We start from the raw sequence: 19548 nt of genomic DNA, 5'->3' as shown, positions 1-19548 counted from the left end.
CTCGCCGTGTAGTGCATTGCTGTAGCTAGCTGGAAAGTGCATAGTGATGACCTTGAACCTTGCTCTTGGGTCGGTGTGTTCCCGCAGTTGTCGAGACCTTCTGTGGCCTTTGTGACCTGGCAGTCTGTCTGGCGTGATCTTGGTGACTGAGGAGGCAGAGGTTCTCGCACTTGAGCCCAAATTTCCAATAGGGGCTCAAAGCGGTCTAGCAGGTCTTTTCCAATAAGGAGAGGGTATGTGTCAAATGGAGAGATGTACACAGGGTGCACTAAGCTCATGGGGCCGATGGTTAGGTGGATGGGGGCTAGTTGTTCTAGTTGTACATCATTTTGGCTGTATGATTGTACATTCAGCACACAGTTCCGATATCTAAGAGTTCGATTCTGTCTCTTGGCAGCAATCTGAAGTCTGTCAAAAAGCTGGGCTGACATCAGAGTCAGGTCGGCTCCCGTGTCCACCAGGGCCTCTAGCCTCAACTCACTCTCCAATGTGATGGTCAGGTAGAGTTTCTTGGCCACCCCCCTTTCAATTAGGTTCCCCAACAGTCTTGGCATTGGGGCTTGCGTGGTGATCGGCAAGCAGTCAGGACCAGTCTCACGTGACTCTTCCGGAAGGCAGACCACCAAGACAGCACTCCCAGGTACATCAAGGTCCTGGCTTGAGGCGTGATGCTGGAAATTGGCTGGCTCTGGTGGTTCTGTAATCATCTGCGGTGGTCGGGTGATGTCATCACCTGGTGGTGGGGCCTCTCGTTCTGTGGTCAGCAGAGGATTATTATTGAGTTGGTTGGGAGGATTATGTTGAGGGGACTTTGATTGGGTGTTAGGGTCAGACTGCACGCTTAGTCATGCCTGATCTGACTCATCCTTTTTGTCCCCCCTGTGGTGCCTTTCCTGGAGGAGTTCCTTCAAAACTCTCATAATCTCTGCTGCTTCAGATGTGGTTTCCCAGTTTGGCCCTGCTGGTGATTTAAACCTGGACTGATCCAGAGAGTGTTGAGAAGGGTTCGGCTGCTGCCAATCTGATCTTGACGCTTGTGTTGCTGAAAATTGGCTCCTTCTGGGTCGTCTCTTTGCTTCCCATGTGGCTTCAACCCTTGGGTTGGGGGGTGGTTGTGACCTGTCCCAGGATCTTTCGGAATGACCAGTTTGGTGTTTGTGTCGGGCCCCGTCATGTCCACGCTGCCCCCTGTTGGTTGGAAAGGTTTGTGACCATCTGTTGTCATGGTGGCTTTGCTCAGCGCCCTCTAGAGTGAGTTCTGCACTCTGAGTGGAGACAGGATAGATGGTGTGGGTTTTCGCTGTCTTTTCAGAAACAGCTCATTGTTTGGCGTAGGCCTTGTGGGCCAGGTCTCTCAGCTGTTGGGTGGACATCGTCCGTGGGCATGCCAGAACCCCCAGATAGTGGCTTACTGTGGGGTGCAGGTTCCGGAGGAACAGGGATCTAAAGTTGAAGTCGTCCTCCATTCCTGGCTTGTTGCGTGATCCGAAGTAGGCCTGTCGGAGTCTGTTGTAGTAGGCTTGCGTGGATTCCTGTCTGCCCTGTTTAAGGTCATTGGCAGTGATCAGTCCATGCTCTGACTCTGGGTCAGAGAACTCCCTGATTAGCGCTTGCTGCAGTTGCTGATAATCCCCTTTGACGCTCTCTGGCTGTCGGTCCAGGAAACTGCGCACCTCACGGCTAGCAGTGATTCTGAGCAGATAAAGTCTGTCGCGTGTGGTAACGTTAGCCACAGTTTGCAAGTGGAAGTCCACATCATCGAGATATGAGTGGACATCATGGCCTCCTGCAGGGTTGGGAGTGAAAATAGGAATGTTCCTCGCCAGCTTATCCAGTTCTTTGGTTGACACGCCATGACTGGAATGTAGTCTTTGAGAGGGTTCCCACCCCCTTGCTGCTGGCGGGGGGTTTGGGATGCTGGCAGGTGATGTCCTGTGCACTGGGCTCTCTCCCCCCTTACCAATCTGTATATTTAGACTGGGAGCCAGTAGTCTGCTGGTTAGGGGAAACTCTGCGGGGTGCATCTCTCTTCTTGGGTCATCGTGCAGTCTATATGAGTGCTTGAGCTCTCTGCGAACTGTGTCAAGTTCATCTTTCAGATAGTCTCTTTGTTGGGACAGAGTACTGACCTCGGTCCGGGCAGTTTGCAGATGGCCCTCACAGGCCCTTGCCCAGGCTTCTCTTTCTTTAAGTTCAGTCTCTGCTCTCATCAGGAGGGTCTTAGCCTCGTTGAGTTCTTCACTCAGCTCCTCTCTGGCGTCCTTTTCCTGCTCTTCCCGGTGTGCTGTGTCCACGCGGAGATCAGTCAAGGCGTTCTGGAGTCTCTCCAATTCCTCCTGTAGCTCTGGGTCCTGTTTGTGTGCTGTCCTGTCCTGAGTCTCCAGCGTTAGTTGCTCCAGTTGTCTTCGAACGAGCGTCAGATTCCTCTGTGCTCTCTCATCCTGAAGCTTTAGTGCTGCAGTCTGCCGTTCCTGGTGGTGGATCGTTGCTTCACTCAGCTTTGCCTGGCCGAGGAGGTTGTGAGCCAGTGACGCGGTGATCTTGGCCAGCTCCTTGTGGCTGTAGTCCTGCGTCGGATCGCGGGCCATCAAGATGCTCAGGTTGTCATCAAGCTGCTCTTGGCTCCGGTTCTGCAGGTCCCCGGTGGGTTCAGGAAGAAGATTGCTAGTCAGGGCATGCAGCCAGACTTCTAGACGATCCCAGTGGGCCTCAGGGCTGGATGATCGAGACATGTTGGCTTGCTGGTTTGGCGAGAGAGGGAGAGAAAGGGGGGGACAGCACAAAACAAAACCAATGCAAGTCCTACCAGTGTTAGTGACTGTGCCTATAGTACTTAGATTTGACCGCGTGACAGTCTTAAGACTTTGGCAGCTTGGGTCGTCAATCTATTACTCAGCCTTCCCTGATGATTCTCAAAGGTTTGGTAAACAAACAGAAACCAGGTGAAGACAAGCAAACAAATACGCCAAACACAGAGGAGAGGTATAGGAGAGGTAGGAGCACTACCTATAAGTAAACACACAGGTGTAGAACATAGAAATCGATTCTAAATTTAAATTCAAACACTGTTTAGACTAAATTTAAATAAATCTAAACAGGAGAGAGAGATGCTTGACTCAGTAATAACAAGAATCAAGTTAAGAGGCAAAGAGTCAGAATAAGCCTTTTAGATAAACTGGCAGGCTTAGGCCAACCAACCAAGAAAACCCACCTACTGAGACTGGCCACAAGGTGGCGTGGGTGAGCCCCAAGGGTTAGAACAGAGGGGGTGGAGTTGGAATTTAGGAGTGTTAGACAGGGTGTGGCAGGATTTCTTTGCTGCCTTTCACACACTAACAATTAAAAACAGGATTTCTTCGCTGCTTTTAAACAAATGCAATTTAGCTGCACCAAAAGGGGTGTGTGGCAGGATTTCTTCGCTGCCTGTTACACACTAAAAATTAAAAACAGGGTTTCTTCGCTGTTTTTACACAAATGCAGTTAGCTGCACAGCAATGTGTGGGCAGGATTTCTTCGCTGCCTGTTACACACTAACAATTAAAAACAGTGTTTCTTCGCTGTTTTTACACAAATGCAACTAGCTGCACAACAATGTGTGGGCAGGATTTCTTCGCTGCCTATTACACATTAACAATTAAAAACAGGGTTTCTTCGCTGTTTTTACACAAATGCAGTTAGCTGCACAGCAATGTGTGGGCAGGATTTCTTCGCTGCCTGTTACACACTAACAATTAAAAACAGAGTTTCTTCGCTGTTTTTACACAAATGCAACTAGCTGCACAACAATGTGTGGGCAGGATTTCTTCGCTGCCTATTACACATTAACAATTAAAAACACTGTTTCTTTGCTGTTTTTGCACAAATGCATTTAGGGCTCTCATTTACGAATAAGGCCTATGAAGGAAGATTTCTTCGTTCCAACAGGTGATCTGATAATATTAAAATGTACAGCAAAGAGATTTCTTCGTCTTTACAGCACAATTTTAATATTATGAACTAATGGCTGTGTACTTTAACAGACAATGGCTGTTGAAGTACAGTAATGAGGGTGGTCTTGAACCAACCAATCACGAGAGTGAGACTTGCCTCACTTTAAGCGTGCATAAAAACACAAAAAGATTGTTACTGAGTTTGCTCACAAAATAAGTTTGAACGTGCCCGCATTCTCCACCATTATGTAACGAATTAGCCCTAGAGGAAATATCTATAATTAATTATAACTGGTTATAATTAATAATAAACATTTAGATTAGATTTTGGGATAAACTGTAGCAGAATTAATGTTACAATTACTTGATCTGTCCGTCCAAGGAGCAGATAATATAATTATTTATCAATTCTGGGAACGATTATCCCCCCTTTTGCCAGGAAAGGTAGCTTTCCCACTCTGCGTGCTAGCAGTAATTTAGCATGTAGCTTAAAGGGTCAAATGTTCAGTGACTCCAGATGTGCGCAGCACACAGAAACAAACGATTGTGAATTTAAAGAATTTAATAAACACGGCTATAGCTAACATACAACAATTAGACAAACATATACATACAGGGTAAAGGAAAGTGATGAAAAGAGAATGGCAGTATTACACATCAATTAACCACAGCCTAATGAGAATCGTCAGAGAATTCTTAAGTTCACATTAAAAAGGGGTTTAAACGTGCATCTAAATAGTTACTTGCATTGGTCCTTGTTTCATGCAAAAGAGTCCTGATGCTGTAGGGTCACGATCCTCGATCCTTAGGTCTGGAGTTGGAGGTCTTCCTTGAAGGTAAACTTGCCAAAGAGTCAGCCCAAGAGGTGAGCTTAACAAAGTGTTGAAAAAAGGTGTCTCGGGAGGAAGAAGAAGTTCTGTGCCTGTGTGACGCTCTTTTTGATGCTTTCTGGCACGCCCATCATGTGGCCTGAATGGCCAATCACAAGTGTGAAATTTTGGCGGGGTTTACGACTGACCGGAATTTTTATGGCTGGTCCAGAGAGAAACTGTAGTTCATTGCAGTTACAATTTCTACCTTATTGAAATTGTATGATGCATTTTGTGACCTCATAGTATGCATCACTCTTTCAGTAATAAGGAGAAGTTCCTTCTGACACCAAGAAAGGGACCTTTAGGAGGTAGGAAAGTAGAGATACACTTATACACTTACTTATAGGTAATTAGAGTTTACCTAATGCAAAATAGAAAGTTGTAACTAGTATAATTCATACAAGGGAACGTACACACAACGCGTGCATATACGGGATCCACTTATAATCACATATTCCTAGCACAACATACAGACAATGTGTTTAAGTGTGTGCGTGATTGTGTATTGCAAAGGTGGGGCCAGGCAGGAGGTCTTTATGGAATGCTTTGAAGCTTGGAACCCCCATGAGCAGTTTGCAGACCCAGTCTGTTTAGCATCATGTTTGTGACAGTGGGGGAAGACGGGACAATCAGGCTGAGGGTCCAGGTTTGTAATTTATATGTAAATGTCAAAGGTTAAAAGGTTCTTTGAAGATCAACCATCTGTGATCCTACGCAGACGCTACAGATACCTGTCTGCTGCTTCTTGAGACACACAGACCAGCCATGCCCTGTAGACCTTCTTCTTCAGCCTGACGGCTCCCCTAACCTCTGGTATCCACCAGCAGGTACGGGGGTTACCGACACGACTGGCACCGGCCACCTTGCAACCACAGCTAGCAACAGCTGCCTCAATAATTGCAGAACGTAACAAGGTCCACTCAAAGTCAATGTCCCGCACTGCTCTCAGGGCGCGGTCAAAGCTCTGCCGGTGGTGGGAATTGAAGACCATCTCGACATGTTCTTCTGCAAGACGTTCCCAGCAGACCCTCACTATAAGTTTCGGTATGCCAGGTATACGTGTCAATCGTCTTCCCCTATCGATCGGCAACCCCTAGGCGTCCCTGGTACCAAGTGTACTGATGCAGTCGATGCGTCTTGCTGCGGCTTGCACAGAAGTCCAATAATGAAACACCACTCTAAGCTACGATTTGGCGCATAAGCGCAAACAACAGTCATGACCCATTCCCCGACCTGAAGGCGCAGGGAAACTACCCTCTCGACCCACGGGGTAAACTTCAACAAACCCCATATTTAAACATGGTACAGAAGTTTTTGTTTTGGTTACCTGGGTGACTTCCCATCCTGCACAGCTACAAAAGATGAGTGCTGGAAGAGACTGAAATTGGGAGGGACCAATATGATTACTGGTGTTCTATATGAATGTTTGGACTGAAAGGTGTTGACAGTGGTTGCGGATACTAGTTTGAGTTTATGTGTGTTGAAACTTCAAGCTCCCCAAGACAACCTTTGCCTACCCCCAACGTTGAGTTTTCCTGCCCCTTTGCCACCGCGATATCTTCATGCTGCCGTACCTTCCTGCCACCAAGAACCAAGCATTAATTTCCGTCTGTGCCATCTAAGACGTCTCCCCATCCGACACACGCTCACGTACCATCCTGAAGCCAGCCATCTTCCTTTTCTCCCCTGCCCTGGTTCATTTCAGCCTTCTACCATATCCTCAATTCCTGACGCTCCCTACGTATATTCAGAGTTCTCCTCTCACCGCACTGTGGCGTGCACCGCACTAGCATGTCTGCAACTGCGTCCCAGAACTTGCTCAAAGACAAGAATCTATATAACCTGCAGTGTAAAACAAGGACAATAAGAACAAAAACCTTTCAGAAATCACTGTTACTAAACACAATCCATCGAGCCACCTGTAGATGCCACCTAAAGCTCTATCAAGCAAAATGTATGTAAGGATTGACGGCAGCTGTGCTCAACACCGGTGGCCAATCCTGACGGTGCATAAATGCCGGATATTTCCGCCCCTTCCAGGTCTCCGGCATTTTCGTGAACTTCATTTGGCAACAGTGTGTATGTTTGTAATTTGAGTTCTGGCAATCGCCACACACCTACGGGTTAGTTAATGTTCTTTATTTAAGTTAAATTGTTTTTGGCCACTGCGCCATTGTTTCTTTGTGTTTATTGTTTGTGTAGTAATAAAAAACCCTTCCCAACATGTCAAACCTCTGCGCTTCCTTCCCCCGTAAGTCCGTAGTCGTGACAATGTAAGCCATATTTAAACATGGTACAGAAGTTCTGTGGGCAAAGATTCATTTGAAATAGACTGTTTTAAAATAATATTGGTTAGATTAATTGGGTCTGTCAGGAAGACAGACCATTTATTATTGTGCTGAGAATGGCAAAAAACAACATTAAAGAACGTTACAGACCGCCACGCGAAGACCGTCAAACGTAAAGAAACAACGGATTTGTAAAATAAAACTTCTTTGAAGTGATACTGCAGTACCACAGTAAAGAAGCCCCATTTTACAAATTCCATGCCCGCAGCTGTGACCAATGCCCGGACAGACCCATCAAAATTTCCCCTGGAATTTTGGCTTCTAGTTTTACTTTATTGTTGGTAATCATGAATTATTTTCCTCTGGTCAGGTATTTCTTCCATAATTTAATAACCTTATTAACCAGCAGACTGAAGGCTCAGTTGGAGACAGAGAAAAAGAAAAACAAATTATTAAAAACCTAGAAGAGGTGAATGCACTCTTAAAATCACAGCTCTTTAAATTGGATTGATTGGATTGGTATGAAGACAATGTCTGTGATATGGAAAACATTGTTGGAGGCTGAGGTTGACTGGTGGAGACCTGGCAGTGCTTCCACTGGTGGAGGCCTGGCAGACCTTGGAGAACCGATCCACTATAGGCCCTCTGTATCTGGCAGATTGGTGATGAAATCTAGGACAAGGTGGGACAGAGGGCGCCCAGGGACCAATGGACCGGCCGAGTGGCAGGACAGGAACTGTTTCTGATGTGAACAACGGAGTAATGCTGTCCAGAGAGTGTATAAGCCTTGGTGTTTTGGCTGCCTGTTCAAAAAACAGGGCCCACCTGCCAGGCCCACCTCACCATCTGTTTTTTATCGAATTTTGGTTTCTAGTTATTACTGTAGTTTTATAAGAACAATAATTATGAGTTAAATTTAGTCTCATTCTCAGTGACTCAATGTTTCCTGTCACATATCACTAATGGCTGTAAAAGCCAGAACCCTAAACCATAGATAAAAGGACTGCAATTATTGCATGGTGTTATCTTATGACGTCTCAAACTTTATTTGTTGAGAATACAAAAGAAAAAGGTAACATGTCAGTCACTCAGAGAGTCCAGGCAATATCATTTTCACAGTTGTTTACATAATTATGTTAACCATGTGAACATTGATATATATCAAGTCCTAGTACATCTCCTCCTGCCATGCAGTGCCATAAAAGCCTGAAACACCTGCACACACGTGACTGCCCTGATTTGCTCTAATCGCCATCGTCACGCTTCCTCCTGATGCTCATTTTAGTTTTTGTCCTATCCGTGCCTCTGGTCTTACTGTGACCACAACAAGTACATAAGGTTTTTCACTTATTAGTGACGGGTTTTGCCTGATTTTACTGCTCTGGCTTTTCACAAATCCTCCTTAACCTTCCTAATAAATGCATATTCTCCTTCATAATTCGATCCGCCTCACGTTTTCTATTAATTGCATTGGAGCTCAATTGTGTGTTAATTATGTTGCGATTAGCTATACCTTTGGTTGGTTTCACTGACAACAAATTCTTCACTATACCTAGATTTTCTTTTTCAATTTTCTTCTGCTCACGCTGCCTTTTAAGAGCGATGTGCTGTGACATATTCGGACGCTTATTATAGTCTTCCAGCTGAGCTTTGCGAGACATTCCTGATGTGGGCTTTACATCATACAGCTTGTTTGCCAAAATCAGATTCAGTTCACCAATTCTCTTTTCTTCACGGCGTTTATTGATGAGGCCGCTGCTAGCGCAATTGTATTTTGGGGGTACAATACGACTTCTTGTTCCTGTTGTACTCATTTTACAGGCAGGCTTCAGCTTTTTGTTTATATAACATAGTGTTTAAAAAGCATTAAAGAACCTCAGTCAAAGTTTATTGAAGAATTTTTTTCTAATTGAAAAACTCTAATTTAAGGTAACTCCTCTTGCCAGTCCCAGGGCAGGCCCTGCCCCTTTCCAATTCCATACACCTGGTTTCCCTCTGTCCCTGTGTGTGTGTGTCTATGTCGCATATGAAAAAGTGCTTAGTGTACGAGTGTAATGTGTGATTCTTCTGTGTTTCGTTGTCCTGTATTACAATAAACTGGTTTACTAAAAGCTCTTATTTGTTTGGTGTGGGGAAAGTAACCTTGGATAACACTGACTAAACAAAAAAGAACTTTTAATAAAGAACCTTACGTAAAGAACATGCATTAACAGGAAGGCCAACATGTGAGTGAGTGTGCAATTTTTTTCACTTTGTTCAGCAATATACCAATTTTTGGTGTTTGAGTAAATCTTGCAAAATGATATAATTTTTTTTTCTTTATAAAATGTTGATCTTTGGTTTTGACATGCTCTGACCATGAATGTTATTGAAATGTGATGCTTATTAGGGGAACTTACATTGTTTGCCAAAAGTAACATTTTCCAGAGCCACAATTCAGCCACTGCATTGCAAGTGGGGTCAAAGGTCAGGAAATATTGGTGAACGCACATCACTGGCCATGCATGAAAGAAGTGAGAATGATGGTGGAGGGCGTGGCTCATGTTATACACAAACATGGCCATGATCGTGATACATGCTGATGATGGTAACATTTGCTGGGTCTGTATCTTCTAGGGATGTGCGGCTTGATCCAAAATATTGATACTATTTATACCAATGATATTATTCATAAGTTGGTATCAGTATCGGATAAATTCTATCTACTTTCAGTACCACATTCCAACTGAAGGTAAACGTGCCAGTAGAAATACTGCTCCTCACACATCAATGTGACTCAGCAGCATCACAGAAAGGGGGGGGTCTCACCCTGTTTGGTGCACCAACCCAAGTACCCAAGACAAGGACATACAATTGACATACACTCTTTATTTTGATTTTTCAAACACATTTACTTTTTGTATAAAGTATCAGTATTGGATCGGTGTTACCGATACCAACCTGAATTTCATTTGGTATCGGATCGAAAAGGAAAATCCCTAGAATCTTCTGTTCCAGATCAGGGTTGGTGGTTTTACCAGCAAGTGCTGATTGCTCTCCGGTAACGTGGGGATCATTTAAAACCGGCTTTAAATGCTTTACTGGCCTCAAATGTTCCCCAAAAAACACATTATTTTACCCCATTAAACTCTTAATTTAACATCTCAGAAATGTCTTTTTTTTTCTCCTTCTTATGCAAATTTAATTGGGTTTTGGCTTTAATCTGCCATTCGGGGTGTCTGCTGTTGGAGTTCATTGATTGAAGACTGAAAAGAAGAAAAACCGTCTTAAAAATGAAGGCCTCTTGTTGAAAGTGTGATCATGCAGACCCCATCATTTTCTTGCATCCACACACTAGATAGATTTTAGGCCATCACATTTTCCTGCTGTATGCCTGTGGTGTGATGAGCGTAAAAAGGCTTTTCTTAGAATCTCTTGCTTAATCCTGGAGCAGCAAAGTAAGTAAATAAGTAAGTAAGTAGGTAGTTTATTTATAAAGTGCTTATCACAGACAGAAGTCACAAAGTGACAAAGTGTGCAGTCTTGAAACAAACAAAAAAAGAAAATACTGTAAATTAATAAGGCACAGTTATCATAAAAACACACTTATCTGAGGCTACCTGGCATGAAAGAAGCATGGCAAAATAGAATTCACAAGAATTCTAATTTATTAACACCAGAAGATAACTATTGCAGATACATGTAAATATTGTATTTAAAAAAAGGACCAATGTTACAGGAAAACCCAGAATAAAAGGTAGGAGATGATGCTTGAGATGCTGTTCCCGATCCGGACAGACTGAGGTCTCTCAGTCAGGAAGTCCAACATTTACATTTACAGCATTTATCAGATGCCCTTATTCAGAGCGACTTACAATCAGTAGTTACGGGGACCCCCCCCCGGAGCAACATAGGGTTAAGTGTCTTGTTCAGGGACACGATGGTAGTAAGTGGGATTTGAACCTGGGTCTTCTGGTTCATAGGCGAGTGTGTTACCCACTAGGCTACTACCACCCTGCCAGCACCTTGCAAGATCCAGATGCAGCGGGAGGGGTTCAGGCCCAGTAGGCTCAGCTTCTCAACCAGGTGCTGAGGAATGAAATCTATGAACAGTATTTGTGTCCTTATTGTCCAGGTGAGTGAGGGTCAGATGCAGGAAGGTGACGATGGCATCGTCCGTGGAGCGGTTCGGACTATAGGCGAATTGCAGTGGGTCCAGGGTGGAGGGCAGCAGGGTCTTCATATGTTTCATGACCAGCCTCTTGACACACTTCATCATAATGGGTGTAAGTGCAACGGGATGGTAGTCATTGAGACACAACACTGAAGACTTCTTGGACATCTTGGAGCCAAGCCAAGATGGTGGAGGCAGCTAGGAACTCACAGACCATTCAACAGACATAGAGGGTTTCAAGATTTATTTATTTTTTCATTTGGAGCATTGATCAAACAATTATAATTGGACCACAACAGGATTTCAGTATGCGTGACATTTCTGTGTAAAAAAAAAAATAATACAGAGCAATAACTGTGTTCACTTATATGAATATACATGATGCGCATGCAGCCTGTATCTCCAGATGTTCATGTGATCAGTACTGCTCTACATGATGCTTCAATATCATCTGATCACTGAGTCCCCAACAAAATACACTCGATTACTCTGTCTGACACACAACATTAGTAAAATAAAGGAAGCATGTTCGGTTAAAAACTTTCGATTACCCTCCTGACTCACATGTCTCAGGACCCTGCACTTTATTAAATACAACTACATCTCACACAAATCTCATTTGCAACTGAGTCTTAAAGAGATACTGTTCCCCCACAAGGATCCAGTTGCTGCCGTGGTGTTTAAAGAGAAAGAAGATTTAATTTGTGGATGCAGGTGATCAGGCCAAATGGAAATAGTCAGGGTCAGCACTTTGGTCCTGTGTTGGCTGCTTTAAAGTGCTTTATAAATAAAGTTGGAGTTGGAGGGTCTCAATAAGATGAAAAACAATCATTTGTTTTGAGTGTTTATGGAATACTTTTATAAGGCTTTTTTTCTGCCAACTACATATATTCAACATGATGAAGTAGTTATACTGAAAAGAACTGAATCCATTAAAAGTTTTTTTTTCGGTATATCAGGTCCATATTCTTTTGACCCAACGTGTCATACTTAAGTACACAGGAAATGTGCCAGTGTAAAATTAACTCTGCACATTGTAGACTGGTTATAAAAACACTTAATTTAAGACTGGATATGAGCTGGGGATTCAAGTATGAAATAAGATGACTCAAAAGTCTAAATACACTCTTTTGACTTTAGCATTAAATATACTTGAAACTGGGTCAAAGAAGCTTCAAGTATATCAAATAGTATACCACTTTTTTCCCGAAATTGAACAAAGGACGACACGCACGTAATTATTCAAATCAGAAAAAGATAACAGATTCTGCAGCTAATAGATTTGATTGAATCAAGCCTAACATGTCAACATTTCAGAGTGCTTTCTACGTCATTTAGGGAATTAAAGGTTATTATTAATAAGATTAAAGTAAAATGGAACAAGCTACACAATAGAACCACATCTTTGCCACAAAGCAGGTCATTCAAATTTGATCGAAGCTTCTCAGGACCTTCTGAAATCAATTTTTGTGTATAAACCTGACCAATAAGTTATTGAGCTGTAAAAGGTGAATAGATTATTATATTTTTCGTCCAGAACTAGCCTGCTGTGACTCAGCCCTTCACCTGTCACTTCACGATAAGAGTAAATGTAAAAAAAAAACAATGCTAATAATGTTAGCGGGTGTATTTTAATGCGCATAAAAGTTTAGGATAATTACGGTGTGTCAATTGTAATACGAAGGTTATCACAGTTCATGCTAATACAGTCCTAAGTGTTCCGCTTGGTGCAATTCAGTTCTTCTTTGGTGGATGTGCTTGACTCTTCGCTGTCTAGGCTCTGTAGCAGTACACGCCGTACAGCTTGTGCTTCTTGTTGGGGAAACCGACAAAGCGCACCGCGGCCTCCGTGGGGCTGCACTTGTTGCGTGGGTTGGAGATGGGGTAGCGCACGCTGCCGTCAGCCAGCCACCCGGCATCACAGCGGTCATACCTCTGCATCTTCCATGCAGCGAAGATGTGAGACACTTTTGCAATTTCCGCACCGTCGTTCCTGCAGGCTTCAACAGCCTCGTCGAAAGTTAGCTTGTCTGGCTGGTCCAGCCAGTAGAAGCGACCTGAGAAAAGGAAATTAAATTGAACTTAGACAGTTACATAATACAAAGTCAGTATGTCTGTATGAAATTAGCAGACGGACCGTTGAGTTGAGGGTTAAAGCAGAAGACATCGTAGAAGCTACTGGATTTCTGCTGGTAGCCGTAGTTCCTCAGCCCAGCACTGTTCTGCTCTCCTCCACATGGCTCTCTTGGGTTGTTGATGGGGTACTGCACTGTACCATCACTCAGCCACCCTGCGTTGCACCAATCCATCCCACTTCTCCAAGCCTCATACAGCTGCTCGAACGTGGCCACCGACGCTCCTTGCTCCTGACAGGCACGTTGTGCATCTTGGAAGTTGAGGTTGTAGCGTCCAAGTCGTGGAAAATATGGGAACACAACACCTTAGAGGGAAGGCAACCAAAAGCGGATTAAACTATCAGACTGTACAGTTACAAGATTGATCTTGAGGTCACAAATTATTGGATGATGAGATCAGAGGCAAATTGACCCTTAACTGCATGATCACTATGTGTGAATCAACTGCAAACCAGGGTGCTCCGGTCTGCTGTAGTTTTGTGTTTGTCTGATGTTGCCCTGATTACCTGATTGTGAGCACCCGTGTTTGTGTATATAAATGTATTCTGATGTGTATTTTTGATTTATAAATCCCGTGTTTTGATCTTAACAATATAGCATGCTAAATATCTAATTGAGCCGCTTAATAGTGCTAAACCTAGTTTTCCCCACACCCCCAGCAGAGGTCAAGAAAGCACTTTGCATTCGACCCATTTGATCTTCAGCCTTTTCCTAGACCAGGAGGCTAAATGATGTAAAAGATTCAGTTTTCATATTTTCAGAAATGAAATGGGGTAAGTCGTTCTTTTGAAGTGGAGATCAGGATCTGATTCTGTAAAGCTGCTTCTGCTTATTGATGCATAACAGCCCTCATGTCATCAGAAACAAAATCAACACATAAGTGGGAGAAAATTGAGAAAAGCTGTGGACTCTTTGGAGGCTTTCTGACTAAAAGTGAAACCTGGAAATAAAAAAAATACTTCTCTATTCATCCAGAAGTATTGTTGTTTGGTAGAAAGTTTTAGAAGGGAACAACAAACTTCATTTCATTAATACTGTCTTATAATGAGGTTTAAGTTCCTGTTTCTTACCGTCCAACTCCACAGAGAATAAGACTGTATTGTCGTCCATTCCATCAATGACATCACATTTGTACCACCCGAAGTCGTCCAGACCGACGTTGGTAATGATCAAGGTAGCATCATCCTCATCTGCCTCTCTCAGAAAGGCACGGTTCTGGTAGCTGTCGTAGACCATGTTGTGGAAGCCCATGGACACCAGCACGTCTGTCTCCATCGTCTTATCTCGGCTGAACTTGGTCCACTTGATCCTCATGCCGGTGGAGAAACCAGAGTGGCGTGTCAGGGTGCATGGAAGAGAAATGTTGCTGCCGTGGGTGGTGAAGATTGTGAACATCACCAGGTTGTCATCTGAGATGTGACCAAAAAAATAATTCTTCATTGCAGAAGAACATACACAGACCCAGAACTTCAACATATTCATCAAATACTGCGGCTTTCAAAATAAGAATCGATTGTCATTTCTCAGCTGCAGGAATATCATAGAGATATTTATTAAAAGGTCAAAATGCCTGATAAAAGTATGTTAAACAATGCACAATGTATTTCTTTATTTATTGCATGGGCACATTATTGATTAAAAATGTTGGGTGGTATTAGTCCTGCTTATTTTTCTGGGTGGGATGTCTCCTCATCAACGTGTCCTGTTTTACATCATTCAGGCTCAGCGACGTTCTTTATTTCAGGAGCCAGTAACTGATGTGAAGCATCTGTTTCTGATGGGAATGTTATGTGTGATTACTCTTTTGGGCTCGGATGATAGAGCTGCTAGCCGGGAATCATCAGCGCTACGTCCTTCCACTCTGTTGCCCTGGAGACCCAGGCCTTCCTCCCAAAAACCCATCCCAGCTGTGTGTGTGTGTGTGTGTGTGTGTGTGTGTGTTTCCTGTCCCAACACTGCTGAGTCATATTTACCCTCTGCATCCAGATCCCCAGTACATCACATTCACATGCCAACAATGAACACACGTGCACACACAATCACATGCACAATGCACACATGCATGCGGATCGTGAACACGCAAGCTCGCCTACAAATGTAATTTTAAAACAATTTAAAAAACACATTTCTATCCAGGAAGTGTGTCAGCGTTCTCAGTGTTTATGAGAAGTGATGAGAAAAGCACCCCGCCCCCCACCAGTTTTACAGCTGGACCAGGGTCCTCCCACTCCTGTGAATGGCCAGAAAAGAGATGCCAGCACATCACCTGCCACCATCACTCACACAAACACACACACCCACTTACTGCTAACCACATGCCCAATCAGATGCAAGAGTGTGTGTGGTGCCCAAATAAACCACACCCTGGTCAGAGACGTTTTTCCCATGCTGATTCTGAACAACATCCAACTTCTCAGACTCAACGCGCACATCAATAAGACACAGCTGGAGAGACTTACACGCACACACACACACACATCCACACCCCACCCACACACTGATTGAGAGATAAACAGGGCGGACACATCAGTCACCAAGTAAAAAAAGAGCAAAAACATCACACATACACATTCACACACAAACCCTTCATGCGATAGGAACCTGGGAGTCTTTGCATTTCTCCTGGCCACTGAGCTCCTAATTCAGAGCCGTCCAGAGTGCCCATTTAAAATGCCACTCCAAAAACTGGCCCTCGTCTTCCCCACCCACAAAGCCTCTAAGTGAAACACCATTACCTCACCAGAGAGGGTGGGGGTGGCATAAAGTGGAAGGGTTTTAGCCCAGGGGGCCGTTCAGTTATCCTTCATTTCCTTTCAGGCCCCAGAGCCCCTCTGAAGGTTAGGAAAGTTTAGGGGGACACAATGAGTCAGAGGGAGCTGGAAACACCGGGCAGACATTACAACTAAGCATATAGCATAACACACACGGGTCTCCCCCACACGATTCACATAAAGGTCTACTGTTCAGAGGGCTGGCGGAGACCCAACGTAGTGTCACAGCCGAGGAAATCATGTCTGAATGCAGCTGAAACAAACCCCCCGCCCCCCCTAATCGTCTCCCCGCCAGCGGCTACCAAACACGTCCCAGCCTCAAACACAGCCGTTTAAAAAAAGGGGGCTACAGATATCAGTTTATAATTCGTATGATCCTGTGTGTGTGTGTGTGTGTTTGTGAGCCACTTGGGTTCTATATAATCCCAGTTTGCTAATCTGTGACAATCCGTTCCAATTCTACTGGTTTTAATCTAGACTCATATAAATTAAACAGTCTTCACTGTATTCTTTATACTTTCTGCAGACACAGCGGAGAGCACTGATCAATTTATAATCTAATCATGACATCGAATATTAACAGGAACATGCAAACATATTCAAATGCACCTAATGCACGCACAAAAATGCCAAAAAAAACTACAAAACCCGTGAATCTTTCCCACGTCTGCATTCTACACGCATTTTCACGCATTCACTCTTACCTGAGGTTGGTACAGCGGTGGCAACACCGAGAATCAAGAGTGTAAGGGCGATCAGGGGCATCATTTTGTCTGTCTGTTCCCAGGGGCCTAATCAGCAGAAAAGCGAGAGAAAGTTAAGAGGGGGCTCTAAAAAGCATAAACTCAGCAGAGCGGCACAACGGCGTCTTTATCTCCACGCTGCTCTTTTTGTCTCGCCCACGCAGACGGGTGCTGCAGCTGAGTGCGGTGCCACCGGGAGGAAAAAAAAAAAACTTTGGGCTCCTCACAGTCCAACACAAGAGGCTTTTATTGAAGCCCTGCATGGCGGAGACCACTCCCCCTTCTTTCAGGGGGGAGATGGGGAGCCCGTCACTCTGGGTGTCTGAATGGAGACGTCGCTGCATAAAATCCCTCACCAAACATTCCCATCTGGCCACAGCTGCCTGTGGACTCATCCCTCTCAGCCCTTGCTCTCTGCGGGATGACCACATGTGCCAGAGGTCAGCCTTGTAAACTCTACCAGGATATGATGCACTTAGGTGATCTTAAGTGGGGCTGTGGATGTTGTACCACCGCATGAATGAATAATTCATTGTGATTGGCTGCAGATCATGTGGCAAAATAGATTGCCCAGGTTGATCGGGTTTAATTGGGTTTAATTCATGCTTGCATTAGAGTTGTGAGCCAGCCTAAGCAACCATAGCAATATTCAGAAACACAAGACCTTTTTCATTAGTAACATTTAAAGTTAACGATTTGGCAAATTGTTGAAGAAAAGTAAGCCCACGCCTTATTTTTTATGTTTTTTGGCTATGGAGCATGGACAATGAGGGGTGAGCTACGGTATTGGCGCATATCGGAGTGTGTGCTCCAGCGCTTATGCACCCGGTGTGTGAGGAAACACAAATCAAATAGATGCAGCTGCCTAGATGCAGCTGTTCACAGCTGTTGACAAAGTTTTCTGAAGCATTCATTCGATCCTTCATTCATTCGCTTTTTCATTGTAAACGTCAGGACTTCTGCCGGCCTGGAGGATCCATGCCGAGATAATCTGCATTTGACGCGAGGGGTCCAGGCGCTGTGATATAACACAGGAAACCGAGGATCTGATGATCTCACACACTCGTGCACACGCGGTGCAGAGGTGAGGGGGTGACCCTGGGATGCAGTTTCAGGCAACCCAGAGGAATGCGAGTGACAGGTCCAGACAAACAGGGTATGCACAGAGGGACACGTACATACACCCTGCAGATGGTGTACTGAGGTTTGACTGCAGAAATTCACCATTTGTGTAAACAAAAAAAAAAAGACTCCCGCCCCGTTCTGCAGACCCTGAGCACCAATGACACCCTGATTCTAAGCAGGCCCCAGATTTGCAGCACGTGTGCATCTCGGCTCTGACGCAAAACGTTCAGTATATCAACCATGCTGAGTCACACGCTCCACACCTCACCTCTCCTGGAAAAATAGAGGTCTGGAGAAAGGCTTAAATTTCACTGCCAGAGTCAGAGGAGGTCTCAGGCTAATGTGAGTCACAAATGTATTTATTATTTCTTTTTGTGAAACAATCTTTCATCTCGCCCTGTGAATGTGGAGTACAATGTGGCATGCACTGTGCAATGGTCATGTGTAATGTCCCTTCATCAGTAGTCAGTGTTTGCTGTCTGGATGTGCTTGGCTGTCGTGACAGTGACGGAACATCCGAACACTGTCTCAGTGATGCATCCCACATCCTGATCGCATCTGGAATGGAGATCCTGTCGAAGATCCCCTATAGTCTTTCTTAGATAATCTACAATTGTATAAGTTACTTTGATCACCTGACACCTTTTAAAGGGTGGTAGTAGCCAAGTGGTAACACACTCACCTATGAACCAGAAGACCCAGGTTCAAATCCCACTTACTACCTTTGTGTCCCTCAGCAAGACACTTAACCCTACGTTGCTCCAAGGGGGAGACTGTCCCTGTAACTACTGATTGTAAGTCGCTCTGGATAAGGCCGTCTGATAAATGTTGTAAATGTATGTAATGTAATGTAAATGTTCTTGGCTCAATGTATACGATGCAACAACAAAGTAGGTGAATGATTAGTGATAGAGCTAACACACATACAGGTCACAATCAATGATTGAGTCTACAAGCAGAGATTTTGTCTCATGAAAGTGAAGTAATTGCCATTGTGATACACTGCAGCACAGCACACGGCGATGCAACGAAATGTGTCCTCTGAATTTAACCATTATCCTTGGTGAGCAGTGGGCAGCCATGACAGGCGCCCGGGGAGCAGTGTGTGGGGACGGAACCCTGCTCAAGAGGACCTCAGTGGCACCTTGGCGGCTCGGGATTCGAACCGGCAACCTTCTGATTACGGGGCCGCTTCCTTAACCGCTAGGCCACCACTGCTTCAAATCAGGGAGAGCATGAATGCAGTCGAGATTCCCACATTTGGCTGAGCCTCGCCCTGAACCGCCTTCTTGATCTTGGTATCTCCTCTGCCAGGTAAGTATCCTGGTCAGTGATTTTGGTTGGTAACCATTGGTGGCCTCAAAATCAGCATTAAAACCAAAGCGTTACACATGAGGTTCGTTCGCAAGCTAAATGTTTCACCAGTGAATAGCCATGCCTGGGGTGTGACCTTGATTAAACTGCCTCTCTTGCATAAGATCCAGTTTGTGCTAAGGCAGACTCGCTCTCTAGAGGGGTGTATGGCTCTGTTC

At 44.5% G+C, this 19548-nt stretch overlaps 1 protein-coding gene across 1 annotated transcript; it reads right to left on the bottom strand.

Annotated features, from left to right (window-relative positions):
- Positions 1-11469: 11469 nt before the first annotated feature.
- On the bottom strand, positions 11470-17126 carry hapln1a (hyaluronan and proteoglycan link protein 1a). The gene is made up of 4 exons (XM_028995808.1): positions 16853-17126; positions 14448-14786; positions 13380-13682; positions 11470-13299 (listed from the first exon to the last, which is right to left on the bottom strand). Exons 1-4 carry the CDS (start codon positions 16914-16916, stop codon positions 13016-13018), a joined length of 990 nt encoding a protein of 329 aa, XP_028851641.1. The 5' UTR covers positions 16917-17126; the 3' UTR covers positions 11470-13015.
- Positions 17127-19548: the final 2422 nt, after the last annotated feature.

This window comes from Denticeps clupeoides, chromosome 11 (assembly GCF_900700375.1).
Source record: "Denticeps clupeoides chromosome 11, fDenClu1.1, whole genome shotgun sequence".
In the NCBI taxonomy this organism is placed as follows: domain Eukaryota; kingdom Metazoa; phylum Chordata; class Actinopteri; order Clupeiformes; family Denticipitidae; genus Denticeps; species Denticeps clupeoides.
Note: the sequence above shows the minus strand (reverse complement) of the source record. Positions and strands in the feature narration are given on the sequence as shown.

What these genes read in the sequence shown, in the direction of transcription:
- hapln1a (XM_028995808.1), bottom strand. Translation starts at nt 16,916, where the DNA reads ATGATGCCCCTGATCGCCCTTACACTCTTGATTCTCGGTGTTGCCACC. An exon ending in CACCGCTGTACCAACCTCAG is followed by an intron (nt 14,787 to 16,852) that starts GTAAGAGTGAAT and finishes GTCACATCTCAG; the next exon opens with ATGACAACCTGGTGATGTTC. An exon ending in CTTTAACCCTCAACTCAACG is followed by an intron (nt 13,300 to 13,379) that starts GTCCGTCTGCTA and finishes TCCTTTTCTCAG; the next exon opens with GTCGCTTCTACTGGCTGGAC.